This window comes from Pelophylax lessonae (genome assembly GCF_965119305.1).
Source record: "Pelophylax lessonae genome assembly, chromosome: 12".
NCBI lineage: Eukaryota > Metazoa > Chordata > Amphibia > Anura > Ranidae > Pelophylax > Pelophylax lessonae.
In genome coordinates, this window is record NC_138779.1 from 88442975 (window position 1) to 88458023 (window position 15049).

The window sequence follows — 15049 nt, forward strand, 5'->3', positions numbered from 1 at the left end:
CAGGATGCATGAGAAATTTAGGTAAATCACATTGCCCTGCCTCTTCTTTTTTTTTTTTTTTTTCTCTGCTGGAGTAAATTAAATCTTACAGGTGTTTCCCATTTCCCAGCCTGTGACTAGACAGTGAAAGAAGAAACTGCACACAGAAGAGTTCCCCCCGGTTAATATGCTCTCTCTTACTATCAGCATGTTCTTTGCACAGCTCATTGGCTACATATGCAGCTTCTTTCCCCTCCCCCATAGTCTGAGCTTTGCTTTACAGGGACTGTACAACGCTGATACCAAATCACATCTAGGTACTTCTACTGCTTGGATTTAAAAAAAATATATATTTTAGTAATGTATTGCTGTTTTTTTTGTGTGTGTGTTTTTTGTTTTTGTTTTTTTTAATATTGGCCTGTAGTTTTAGCTTCAATTTGTAAAATGGTTTACCACATTTGATAGTTATGGCAAAATCAATATTCTACAACGAATAATATCCAGCGTTCTAATTAATAGGGAATAATCTAAGAATATATGCATACTGGGAATTTAGACTGACCCTGGAGGGGATCAGAAAGCAATTTATTTGTTTCTGCATGCCGAGATTAGCAGCATTTGCTGTAGTGGGGATTTATTTTGCTTTTCTGTAGACCACAATCTAGGTTTTGTAGTAGTTTGAATTTGGCAGACTTTTTTTTTTTTTTCCAACAATATTAACTGTACAACTATGTCCTGCTGAGATACTGTCCATTGTACTTTTACACATCATGAATGCTGCCCCATGGGCTCAGTGAATCTTCAGAAGCAACTGGTAGAAGGGTTGCGTTAACTCCTGATCAGACTATGCTTTAGGCTTGTTTCAAGAGCCCATTTACACTCGTGACAATAGGTCGGCTATGGAGAAATAAGTTCCCAGTACTAATAGCTGTATTCTGGTGTTATGGTAAAGCACAAAAGGAATTTGAAAGTTTGGCTGTGGGGAAAAAAAATATTTTAATTTGTTCTAAGCAAGCCTGTCCAAATAATCCATTTGATTTATATCACATAAGATAGGCCCTATATAGAAAAAAACGTTCTTGGTATAGGGCATTTTACTATTAGGTTTTTATGGCAACCCTGGAGGCCTTCCGTACACAGTTGGTATACAGAATGCCCCCCGGAAATGTAATTTCCTGTTTGTGTGATTGGCTCACTGATTTTCCCAGAAGTCTGCAAAAAGATACAAGTCAAATTGTAAGCAATTGCAGTTATAAGCAATTGGAAAATTTTAATTTGGATGAGATACTCTAAAAGGATTAAATACACGGCTCAATAAAACTAAAGGAGTGCTTTTTAATCTGAGTATAGAATCATGTCAATTAAACTCCTGGGATATTGATCTGGTCCGTTAAGTAGAGCGGGTTGTTAATCAGTTTCAGCAGTTTTGGTGTTAATGGAATTAACAGGGGCACTAGATTGGCAAAATAATAGACCACCTCCCAAACAGGAATGGTTTTACAGGTGGAGGCCACTTAAATTTGTTTCCCTATTTTCTGACTTTTTCATTCGTTTTGCATTTGGCTAGGGTCAGTGTCACTACTGGTAGCATGAGGCTATACCTGGACCCTATAGAGGTTGCACAGGCATTCCAACTCCTCCAGGATGGAACATCAATACGTGCCATTGCCAGACAGTTTTCGTCTCTCCAGAGCATGGAGGTGATTCCAGAAGACAGGCAGTTACTCTAAGAGAGCTGGATAGGGCCGTAGAAGGTCAATAACCCATCAGCAAGACCGGTAGCTGCTCCTTTGTGTAAGGAGGGACAGGATGAGTACTGCCAGAGCCCTACAAAATGACCTCCAGCAGGCCACTGGTGTGAATGTTTCTGACCAATCAGAAACAGTTTTCATGATGGTGGCTTGAGGGCCCAATGTCCTCAAGTGGGCCCTGTGCTCACTGCCCGGCACCGTGGAGCTCGATTGGCTTTTGCCACTGAACACCAGAATTGGCAGGTCTGCCACTGGCGCCCTGTGCTTTTCACTGATGAGAGCAGGTTCACCCTGGGCACATGTGACAGACATGAAAGAGTCTGGAGAAGCCGTGGAAAACGTTATGCTGCCTGTAACATTGTTCAGCAATACTGGTTTAGTGGTGGGTTTGTAATGGTCTGGGGAGGAGGCATATACATGGAGGGACCCACAGACCTCTACAGGCTAGACAATGGCACCCTGACTGCCATTGGGTATCAGAATGGAAATCCATGTACCCATTGTCAGACCCTACACTGGTGCAGTGGGTCCTGGGTTCCTTCTAGTGCACGACAATGCCCGGCCTTGTGGCAAGAGTGTGCAGCCAGTTCCTGGAGGATGAAGGAATTGACACCATTAAATGGCCCCCCCACACTCACCTGACCTACATCCAATAGAACACCTCTGGGACATTATGTTTTGGTCCATCTGACACCTTCAGGTTGCACCTCAGTCTGTTCAGGAGCTCAGTGATGCCCTGGTCCATATCTAAGCAGAAATACCCCAGGACACCATTCGTCATCTCAAAAGAAGCATGCCCGACGTTGTCAGTTGTGCATACAAGCACGTGGGGGCCTTACAAAGTACCATTTTGAGTTGCTGCAATGAAATTTCAGCATAATGGACTAGCCTGCTGCATCATTTTTTCACTTTGATTTTTGGGGGTTTCTTTGATTTCAGCCCTCTGTAAGTTGATCATTTTCATTTCTGTTAAACGATGTGGCATCCTTTCCTTCCTAACACATTCCATATCCGTATAGATATCCAGCATGATATTTTTTCCCATTGAGATGTGATGTGTTTTTAAAGTGTTCCTTAAATTTTTTTGAGCAGTGTACTTCAGGGACGTGCGGTGAGGTCAGTGGCTGGTGAGGCACTGGCTACTATCAGTGCCAGATACACACAGGTTATATATTCACAAGTTACGTATTTGATTCTCATTATGTAGGCGATTGCAGTTGTCCCTTTAACCTCCTTAGCGGTATTCCCGAGTGTGGCTCGGGGTTAACTTTCAGTACCAAAAGCGGTAACCCCGAGCCACACTCGGGATTACCCTGCAATGTTACTCCCCTTCCCTGCACTCCCCCACTGTCCTCCCCGCTGTCCTCCCGGGCGTCTTTACACTCTCTCCCCGCTCTGTGCATGGCCGATTGCCTGCATTTGCCTTCTGGTTCCCTCCCTGCCAGCATTGCGACGCAGGGGGGTGGAATCGGCGGCAAATTCAAAAGTGTAAATACACAAATGACACGATACAAAGCTGTGATCCTAACGGATTACACTGTATCATGCCATTTCAGCACAGGATTGCAGCTGGTGACTTTTCCAGTGCCCTGCCTGTGCTTTTCCAGTGCTTTGTGCCTGGAAATTTTATGAATGACCATAGCGTCCAAAAAGCGTTCTTTTTGCGCAAAAGCGCTTTTAGACTAACTGGAAAACAGCGACCGCTAAAAGCACTTTTGCGCAAAAAGAACGCTTTTTGGACGCCATGGTTGTTCTCTATTTTCCAGGCACAAAGGACTGGAAAAGCACAGGCAGGGCACTGGCAAAGTCACCAGGTGCAATCCTGTGGTGAAAAGGCATGATACTGTGTAATCCGTTAGGATCACAACTTTGTATCGTGTTATTGTATCATGTCATTTAATGCATTTACATTTTTGAAATTGCCGCCGGTTTCACCCCCCTGCGTCGCAACGCTCGCAGGGAAGCAAACCTGAAGACCAGTGCCGGCATCGGCTGGGAGGACGGCGGGGGGGGGGGGGGGGTCGCAGGGGAAGGTGAGTTTTTTTAATATAAAGCAACAGATTTCAATGCAAAAGAATGTACCGCTTTTAGCACAGAAATCCTGACATAATCAGACCGCCAGGGAGGTTAAGATGTTTTTCAGTCACCCTTTCTGTTGATGCTGGAAACAATATTCCTAGCAAAGATGACAATAAAGAGATTGTAGAAAAAATGAAACATGTCTCTTTATTTTCTGAAGCCAGAAATAGAACAGTAATATTCAGTAATAAACAAGTAAACCATAAAGGGTTCAGTGTTATTTACTAAAAGGTGAAATGCATGAAAATAAACAGTAAAACAGTCCAACTAAAAATATATATATATATATATATATATATATATATATATATATATATATATATATATATATGTATATGTGTGTGTGTAATGTTTGGGGGTTCTGAATAATTTTCTAGAAAAAAAAAATGATTTTTTACATGTAGGAGAGAAGTGTCAGAATTGGCCTGGGTAGCAAGTGGTTAATTATCATAAGTAAGTAATATACAAATACTTATTATATATTGTTTTTAAGGTAATTTTCTATATTTTCAAAAACTACTCAAGCAGGTGGCTTAACGGACATATTTCTGAAGTTTTAACTTCAAACCAGTAATTTCACAGTAAATAGATAATAAATTATGTTATAACATATAGCATAATATATTATGAATGAGAAAAACATGGGATTATGGGTAAACCTTATACCCATAATCCCATGTTTTATTCCTTGTAGGTAAGAGGGTTGTCTTTTAGACACATGCCCTCTTCTATGACTCTGCAGTGAGAGGAGAGCCTCCACTGCAGCATTTTTATTGGACAGCTTGTTGGTCCAAGGCTCCAAGCTGTCCATTGAGCATAGTGCATCTGACAAGGCACTGTGAGCTCATCCTCTGTCTGCTGCAAACATCATGTGCCAGCTTGTATTTAAGCTGGCCGGGCTGTATGTAGCTTCTCACAGGCTGTGCAAGGAGCTCCCGTATCTCCGGAACCATAGGTGCTAGGAGCCCCAAATTTCGACCAGTAGTGGGGTAGGACTTTGGCTACCTACCCCCTCTGTGACCCCAGGTCGCTGAGCTACGACCCTAGAAGCTTGATCATTTTTTTTTTTTTATGTTCATGGCTCCTCTGTCTCCCCTGACTGCATGTCCCTGGTGTACTTTGAATGAGGAAAACTGCAGGATCAGCATTCCCTTAGAACAGCGTTTTTTTTTTTTTTTTTTTTCTTCAACCAAGGCACCCTTTAAAATCTGACAGAATCTCAAGGCACAACAACCAAAATGTCTAACTTGTGTATCCATTTGCTTCTGTGCGTGAGCACGGAACATTACATCTACACATTACATTTTTTTTGTCTTTATTTATTTTACTTTTTTTTTCTTTTCCACTGTCCCTTTTAATCATTTATTTGTTATCAATTTTTTTCCTTTTTACAATGAATGTAAACATATTTGTAATAGAAATAAGGATGACAGGTCCTCTTTATGGAGAGATCTGGAGTTAAAAAGACCCCAAATCTCTAATTTACCTATTAAAAGCAAAAGACCAATATAATAAATTTTTTGATCTTTTGCTTTAAAAAAAAAAAAAAAAAATAGTTTGTCTTCCAGCTTGGTCCGGAAGTGATGTCATGTCATGACGTCACTCCAGCAAGGCCATAGAGGCAATCAAAGAGGATCAACTCTTTCATTGCCTCTGGGACTAGCTGGCCGCACCAGTGGATGGATTGTTGGGTGAGCGGGTGGGAAGGGGGAACATCCCCTTCCCACCGCTTCTGAAAGCATGCCATTGGCTCAAGAGCCGCTTGGAACGCTTTATAGAAAAAGCTAGCTGCCGGCTGTAAAAAACAATAACGAGGTTAAGGCTGATAATCTTCCCTGGTAAACAATTTCAAAGCCGCAACATATATATATATATATATATATATATATATATATATATATATATATATATACATATTGCATAACTTGTTACAATTAAGGCACTTTCACAAAGACAAGGAAGACTCACTGCTCCAGGTGAACCAAGAAGCCTAATGATGTTACAGGTGCTCGCCTCTGCAGACAATCAGTGTAGAAGAAATGGCTGCACTCTAAGTATCATCAAGTTTCTGGTTTATTAACCGAACATCCCAGTGTGGCAAACAATGCAGGTAGACGCGGTTCACACATTAGCAAGCGTGCTTAATCATTACCATTTCCCACATAATGATTAAGCACACTTGCTAGTGTGTGAAACGCGTCTACCCGCGGCTCACCAAAATTGGACAATAGAATATCGGAGTCTTGATGTCAGCTGCAATATTCAAATGGTAGGGTTAGAATTTGGCGTAAACAACATGAAAGCATGGATCCATCCTGCCTTGTATCAATGGTTGGCGGTGGTGGTGTAATGGTGTGGGGGATATTTCTCTTTCGTTCATTGGGACTGCCCAATTTTTTTTCTGCCTAGTCCGGAGTAAAGACCTAGTTCCTTGCTGGGATCTCTGGTCCTGGCAATTTTTTCTTTTTTAAATCGCTTTTTTCTCCCGGTTTTTCCTGTGAGATCTACAATCAACTGCTGGACTGGGCGATGGGCTGGATAATCTAGATCCAGCGGTCTGGCCAGCGAGCGCGTGCAGACCACAGCTCAGTGCTAGGTCTGCTGCGACATAGCCCCACCGTACAGGGGCTGGTCTGCGAGGTTAAACGCCTCGCGAGGTCGCATACGACCAGGTCTCAGCCTGTGTCACAGCGTTCCTCCTGGCTGACAGCCCCCCCATTTCAATAGTGAGGAGGTTCTGTCTAGTGCGGTGCCCGCCTGGTTCTCGGTATGGTGAGTAGCTGTCCCCCTTCTCCCCTTGGAGGGTTTTGTGGTGGACACAGGCCCCTCCCTGGGAGCTGGGACATGGTGGTGTACTGACGGTGGGGGGGGGGGGGTACGATGTCGATGACCGGGCTATCCGCTGAGGAGGGGGGACAGTACCTGGTGGGGGCTCCTGCCCAGTTCCCCTCTTCCTTCTAGTGCCTTTCCTGGGCCCCAGGGATCCCCCCTGGGTCCCTGGGAGCCTTGTGGAGCTGCCATATTGTCGTGGCCTATATAGTGTACAGGCCGGTGGCCATTTTCTGTTGGTTCGGCAAAGAAATTGGTGGCGGCTACTACAGAGGACCCTCTGGGCGGCAATTTTGGCTGTGGGAGCCCCTCCTCCCCTGGTGCTGACTTCTGGGTCTCTTCCTTTCCTGGATGCTACACATGGAGTACAGTTTATCCTGGTGCTGCTGGTGCCAGTCTGGTGGGGCCCTCCCTCTCTCTGCTGCAGGATTGTGGGATGCTCGGTTACTGGCAACCAGGTGGTGTTACCAGCACGGTGGGGGTGTCCCTTAGCAGTGTGTGGCACTTTTTGTGGGCGTCTACTTATTTACTTATGGAGTCTTTGAAGCACATTTCCCCACCTGACCCCCCTCTGAGGCTGCAGGGCTCTCCGGGTCTCAACCATCCATTGATGCATGGACAGCGGTCCTGGAGTCCCGGGTGGACATGGCTTTTGGGCAGCGGGCTAGCAAAAAGCACTTCCCTTGCCTCCTCTTGTCTCCTCAGATCCTGAATCTGATTCAGCGGACGTGGCCCACCCTCAGATCCTGAATCTGATTCAGCCACGTGCCCTGGCTTTTCGGATAGTGAGGATGATTCCTCCGCTCCTGTAGCTGCGCACAAAAAGGCACGCTGGTGGACGCACTCTGTGTCTGTGCGTGAAACTTTAAAAATGGAGGACGCAGCGAAGGCTGCGGTGGAGGTGCGTGCGGGTCCCCTTTTGACACTTAAGTCTTCTAGAGCGGCGAAGTTGTTTCCTTTTCCCTCCCTATTTTGACAGATTTGTCGCAAAAGAGTGGGAACGTCTAAAACGTCCCTTTGCGGTTCTTAAACGCTTTGCGATTAGGTACCTCTTTGAGGAGTCCCTCCTTAAGTGGACTATTCCACCAGCAAATCTTTTACTGTTCCCATCCCTCATGATTGATACTGCTTTGGGACGTCTCACTGGTCAAGAATCTAAGGAGCTGTGTCCGTCCATGAACAAAAGAGAAAATAGGATTTTTGACTTCCCGTAAAATCCATTTCTCAGATGTTCATTGATGAACACAGCACCCACCCCTCTATGGAGTTGTAATACTTCTGACACGGCTTGTAATAAAACTGATTATATATAGCAGAGAGGGGGAATATACCTCCTGGGACTGCCCATAGGCGTAGTCGTTTTTTTTTTTTTTTTGCCTTGTGTCCTATTCCTGTAGTGGGCAGTATAAACCCACTGGTCAAGAATCTAAGGAGCTGTTTCCGTCAAACATTTGAGACATGGATTTTACGGTAAGCCAAAAATCCAATTTTTCTTGGCACACTTTGGGCCCCTTTGTACCAATTGAGCATAGTTTAAACACCACAGCCTACCTGAGTGTTGTTGCTGACCATGTCCATCCTTTTATGACTACAGTGTACCTATCCTCTGATGCACCATGTCAAAAAGCTCAAATTAGTTCAAACTGGTGGTTTCATAAACCTGAAAATGAGTTCACTGTATGTACTCCAATGGCCTCCACAGTCACCAAATCTCAATCCACTAGAGCAGTGGTCCTCAACTCCGGTCCTCAGGGCCCACTAAGAGGCCAGATTTTAAGTATTACCTTGGGGAAGATGCAGACTAGAGTACTGCAATCACTGAGCAGCAAATGATATCACCTGGGATGTATTTCAGTTATCTTGCAAACCTGGCCTGTTAGTGGGCCCTGTAGGCCAGGGTTGAGGACCACTGCACTAGAGCACCTTTGGGATGTAGTGGAACAGGAGATTTACATCATGGATGTGCAACCGACAAATCTACAGCAACTGCGATGCTATCATGTCACTATGGACCAGTCTCTGAGGAATGTTTCCATCACCTATGCCATGAAGAATTAGGGCAGTTCTGATGGCAAAAGGGTGTTTGAACAGCAAGTCTTCACGACATCTAGAGGCCTAAATGCATTCAATCAGCCATGTGATTGGCTGATTAGCAATTTGTGTTACCAAGCAATTGAACATGTGTACCTAATAAAGTGGCCGGTGAGTGTATATGCTATTTTTTTTTTTTTTCCCCTTACATTTCCACTTACTTTTGACTGCCTCACTACTTCTGCCAGAAGTCTATTCCAGGCATCCATTACTCTTTTGGTAACTACATTACAAATATTAGTATGCGACATGTATGAGCCATCATAAATATTTTTTTAACAATAGAGCATTTTGGGCAAATTGCATCATTTACAAGATAATTTTTTTTTTTTTCTGCTTGTCTTCACAGAAACGGCAACTCGCAGCACAAAGTTTAGCGTTTAACTTAAAGGATAAAGTTTTTTGTGAGCTGTTTCCAGAAGTAGTTGAGGTAAGTACCATGTTAGACCAGTGACTTCATATTTTATCATACACACATCAAATTTCCTAAGTCTCATTTGTAAGTAAGTAGTAAACATCTGGCCTGGCTGTTCATAGGATGATTTCAGATCTGATCTGTGAGACTTAAAGAAACATTCTTGTTGAAACAGTCTTTCTAGGCTTTACTAAAAGAGCCCTTTTTAAAATCTCGAAAAATACTATAGTAATCTTTATTTTTTGGGATCTGCATGTATTGTGTTTGTTGTTTTTTTTTGTTTGGTAGGTAGTAACAGACTTCAAATCTGTATCCTGGGGGACAACACTTGTTTTTACAACGAATAGAACACTAAGAAGGGGTAGTCTAAAGACTATAAAGAGGGAGCAGGAGAGTGAAGGTAAAAAGTAGGGGAAAAATCCTGCCCTGCACTCCAGTGGGGGCTCGGGGACATGGGCGTCAAGTCTCGACAGAGGCATTCAAAAAGGACAAGCTTAAAGTGATTGCAAAGTCTCGCTTTTTTCATACTTACCTACTCTGTTGCAGTGGAACTTACCTGCTCTGTTGCAGTGGATTTGCACAGAGCAGCCTGGATCCTCCTCTTCTCGGGTCCCTCTTCTGCTCTCCTGGCTCCTCCCCACCTGTTGGGTGCCCCCAGAGCAAGCAGCTTGCTGTGGGAGCACCTGAGCCGAGTCACAGCTTTGTGTGCCCATTCAGACACTGAGCTGCAGCCTGGCCCCGCCCCCTTTCTATTCCAATGGCGTCGCGCTGCTGTCTCAGCCAATGAGGAGGGCAGTCCTAGACAGCCGAGACATACCTACAACATCACTGGAGCTAGATGGACCTCAGGTAAGCATTAGAGGGTGCTGGGGAGGCTGCTACACACAGAAGGCTTTTTATCTTAGTGCATAGACTGCATTTAGATAAACTTTACTACTCCTTTAAGGCCCAGAGAGGTCTGAACTAATTGGAGACAAGCAAGAGCTACACTGAGAACATTGAAAATCCTTTCAATAAAAGCAGGTGTTACAAAATTGCTCTTCTTACATTTTAGTGAAGCTGTAAGATCTCCCATGTGTTTGTCATAAACCACACAGATTCGCTAGTCAGTGGTGAGCGGGTCTGTTGACTTTCTTTTCAGAAGTACAGATACACTTGGCGCATTTACCATTGGAGGGAATGTCGTGTTCTTGGGAAGCAGATGAAAATCTAAAATATTCTTTAGCAAGGAAGATACATTTCACATTAATAGGTTACCAAAATTACTGGTGCTGCATGGTTCCTGTTTCTTTTTGCTGGAGGCTGCAATTTTGTTGAAGCCCAGAGCCCCTGAACAGCAGTAAATAATAAAGTAGAACTAAACCCATTGATTTAACAGTCTCAAAAAAGTTATGTTCCTGGAATGCCAACTGTAACATTTACTTGTTTCCTCAACCGAACTGCCAAATCATCAAATGGCTGGTGTTATAACTGATCACATGTGCAACACCATGGCAGTTGAGGATCAAACAGAAGCAGCTTCCTTGGTTGTAAAGGATAGGAGGGTTTAATTCTGCTTTAAAGCTGTCAGCAGATCAGCCTCTACAAATTTGTCTTTTCTTAACTCGGAGTTCCACCCAAAAGTGGAATTTCCACTTATCTGATTGCTCCCCCTCCGGTGCCACATTTGGCACTTTTCGGGGGGAGCGGGTACCTGTTGTTTGAATGGTACCCATCTCCACTTCCGGCAGACTCGGCTGCGGCAAAGCACGTCAAGTCCGGCCCCTCTCCTCCTTTGCCCACCGCCGCACAATTCAGAATCGCAGTGTGTTTCGTGCATGCGCAGTAGGGAACCGGTGTAGCGTTAAAAAACCCTACCTCGTGAAAATTCCCTACCCTCGTCACTTCCTGTCACATATGTCATGGAACAGCTTACCACTGCGCATGCTCACAGCTCCGGATACGTCATTGAACAGCTGAGCAGCTTAGAAGTGTGCATGCTCGAAGTTCCGGAGGATAGGGAATTTTCACTGTAACGTTACACTGCATCATCTGTTGCCGCGGGTACATTAAAACATCTCGGCTGCAACATGAAGTCATCACCGCTCCTACCCCTGTGACTTCCCTGATCTCGGCTACTAAATGTAAAAGCGGCGGGTGTATGAAAATATAAATCACGGAGATCTCGGCTCCGTGATTTATATTTTCATAGAGCCGCCGCCGCTTTTACATTTAGTAGTGGAGATCAGGGAAGTCACACGGGTAGGAGCGGTGATGATTTCATGTTGCAGCCGAGATGTTTTAATGTAACCGCGGCAACAGCTGATGCAGGGTAACGTTAAAAAACCCTACCCCGTGAAAATTCCCTACCCTCTGGAGCTTAGAGCAATGCGCACTGCTAAGCTGCTCAGCTGTTCAATGATGTAGGTGCACCGGAAGTGACACGGGTAGGGTTTTTTCACGGAACATCGGCCGTGAAGCCCTAAGGCTTCACGGCCAGGTTCCCTTATCGGCAATGGCGGCAGCAGCACCCGATAGCCACTGAAAACCTCGGTCGGGTGTGCCGACATCGCTGGATTCCAGGACAGGTAAGTGTCCTTCTATTAAAAGTCAGCAGCTACAGTATGTGTAATAGAAAGCAACTGAGCATGTGCAAAGCAGGGTGAGACAGTGTATTACTGTATTTTAACCACTTTATGACCACCCACCGCACATATACTGCGGCAGGGCAGTTGCTCTGCGCCGGATCCCGTACCTAGTACGTGATCGATAACTCGGGGTCTGGAGCATGCATGATCGCTGTTGGCGACCTGCTCCTTTTGTGATTAGACAGCGGGAGCAGATCTACGAATACTGAGGACTAGATGTCAACTGGCACCCACCGATCATTGGGCAGAGAGCCAGAACAGCGATTTGCTTATGTAAACAAGGCAGATCACCGTTCTGTCAGGGAAGGAATTGTTCCTGTTTTCCTGCAAAGCAGGAACATGGATCAATGCCTTCCCCCTAGTGAAAGCACCTCCCACAAACATTGGATAGGCACAGTGTAATCCCTTTGATTGCCCCTGATGTTTAACCCCTTCCCAGCAAGTGTCCTTAGTACAGTCACAGTGCATATTTTTAGCATTGATCTCTGTATTAGTGTCACTGGTCCCCAAAAAAGTGTCAAGTGTCATGACTTTTCGGCGCAATATCGCAGTCCCGCTAGAAGTCATTGATCGCTTACGTTACTAGTGGAAAAAAAAAAAATAAAAAAATAACCCATAGTTTGCAGATGCTATAACTTTTGCGCAAACCAATCAATATACCCTTTTTGGGATTTTTTTTTTAACCAAAAATATGTAGCAGAATACGTGTTGGCCTAAATTGATGAAAAGATTTGATTTTTTTTTTTTCTTTTAATTGGATATGTTTTATAACAGAAAGGAGAATCCTATTGTTTTAGATACTTATTTTAATATTTTACATAGCTATACCTGCAAACGGGCCAGCTTGAAGTGATCTAGCAGGACTAAATTTTCTGACTAAAGTTCCGCTTTAATTTTGTCTTCCCAGTAGGGTCATAGCAACAGACCTTTCCAAAAAACGTGTAGCTTGCCTTTTAACCTGATTACACCTCCAATACATAGAGGTTACTAGGGGGAACATTTTATACAAGAACGCTGGAGCTCTCTACCACTTGGTCAATATTTTGTACACAGGCCAGCATCTTGGTATCTGCTGAAAATAAAAGACCTAATAAAGGGTAACATTTTAAACCATGCTTATTTTAGGCTTTTTTACAACTTGTATGGGAGGAAGGAGTTAATTAGGGCTGATGAGGGTAAACTTGGGGTTTAAAAAAAAATAATAATCATATTAAGATTGACGCTCATCCCTTTGATCTGCAGAATAGAAGCAGAAGCAGAATAAATACAAAAGTAACAATGCTACTTAGACCTTGTTTTTTTGTATTTTATGTCTTAACAATGTTTATAAACATTGTGTCTCAGTTCTTTTATTCACAGCAGCTGCTTCTGCGCTGCAGAGCAATTCTCTATCATTATGACATTTAGGAATCGCTGAATAGTGCAAAGGGGTGGGGGAGTGTCTTCGGAACAGAAGGAAAGAAGTACTACATCTATATACGCTCTGGGCACTTTGATGATTTTTGGGTGTGTGTAGTACACCCAATGACCACAACCGGAGAGGGAATTGGTAAACTGCAATACATTGCGAGTTTGGTTCTTGAGCTTAGAGATCCTTTAATGCCTCAATCTCCCTGACACCAAAAGTGGATCTCAAGAAAATCTGTTGTTTTTCAATACAATGGGAGAAGTTAGAGCATCCCTTTCCAACCTTATGTATATCAGCTACTATTGATGTGAGGCATGGTCCACTTCAGCTGATGCTTCTTATGAACTACAATCTTAAAGTGGTTCTAAAGGCTCAAGGTTTTTTACCTTCATGCATTCTTTGCCATTGGCTCCCGCTGCTGTCAATTACAGCCAGTGAGCCAATGAGGAGAGCGAAGGGGTGGGGCTGAGCCGCGGCTGTGTGTGAATGGACAGGCAGGGCCGCGGCTTGGGAACGTGCCTGCTCTGGGGGCACTTGGCAGGAGGGAGGGGCCAAGAGCGTTGGCAAGGGACCTGAGAAGAGGAGAATTGGGGCTGCTCTGTGCAGAACCACTGCACGGAGTAGGCCAGTGTGACAAGTTTGTTTTAAAAAAAAAAAAGCCTTTAATATTTTAATATGTTTGAGTGTCTTTTATCGATCAAAATATCTCTTAAGGCCCTATTCACACCTGAGCAATTTTCAGCTTGTAGCTCTAAAACACTCCACAAGCCCAAACCCATTCATTTCAACGGCCCCTGTTCACATACTGTATGAGTGTTCTGTCCCCTGAAGCAAAATGCCTCTCACTCAAAAAAGTACATGAGTTTCTTTTTGGAAGATTACAAGCATTTATGGCCCCCATAGACTTCAATAGACATGTCTGACTTCAGCCTTTTTACGAGCGTTTTGTCTCTCGTTTTCTGCTTAAACAGCTGCTCTCCACCCCTAATTTCCTCTCTTCTCTCCCCCTAGTGCTTTGTATTGGCTAAGCAAAAATGCCTGAAGTTGTAAAATGCTTGTAATGCACTTCTAAAACTCCTTTTAAACGATTGTGAAAAGCTACAAAAAAAGCCAGTAAATTGCTATGCTGAGGTGTAAACGGGACCTAGTTTTACTGTGGCAGGCTGGCTCAGCTGCGCAAACTGGGGTAGTACTACGACGGTCGCACACGTGGTGCTGGGGGGCGAGCGTGCACGCCACCGTCGGTGCGCTTTCGCTCCCACTAGGCAGCGGGGATGCAGATGCACCGGGCTGGCGGCACAGATTGCCGCCGCCCACCCGCGATCCCTCCCCGCTGAGAGAGAACTGTCAGCTGTTGTAAACACAGCCGACTGTTCTTCTCTCTGAAATGATCAGAGCGCCTGTGATCCTTCTTCTATTTAGGATCACAGGTCTCTATGGTCACTTCACAAGCCCCCCCCCCCACGGTTAGTAAATACACCCCTAGGCTTACATTTAACCCTTTCATCACCCACTAGGTTAACCCCTTCCCTGCCAGTGTCATTATTACAGTAACAGTGCATATTTTTAGCACTGATTACTGTAGTAATGTCGCTGTTCCCCCCAAAAGTGTCAAAAAGGTCAGTTAGGGGTCTTATCTATCTGCCGCAATGTCACAGTCCCGCTAAAAATCGCAGATCGCCGCCATTACTAGTAAATAAATAAAAATGACATAAATCTTTCCCCTAGTTTTGTAGACGTGATTTTTGCGCAAACCAAAATACTTTGTTTTTTTTACCAAAAAATATGTAGCAGCCTAAATGGATAAAAAAAATTAGATTTTTTACTTTTTTTTTTTTTGGGGGGGGGGATGTTATATAGCAGAAAGTAA

General features: G+C 44.2%; 1 protein-coding gene across 1 annotated transcript in view; it reads left to right on the top strand.

Moving 5' to 3' along the window:
• The window catches only part of UBE2J2 (ubiquitin conjugating enzyme E2 J2), a 53276-nt gene that overhangs the window by 34968 nt on the left and 3259 nt on the right, over positions 1-15049 (top strand). The window contains exon 6 of the mRNA XM_082273193.1: positions 9079-9159. Within this exon, the coding sequence (XP_082129319.1) occupies positions 9079-9159 (81 nt within the window). The remainder of the gene's footprint in view (positions 1-9078; positions 9160-15049) is intronic.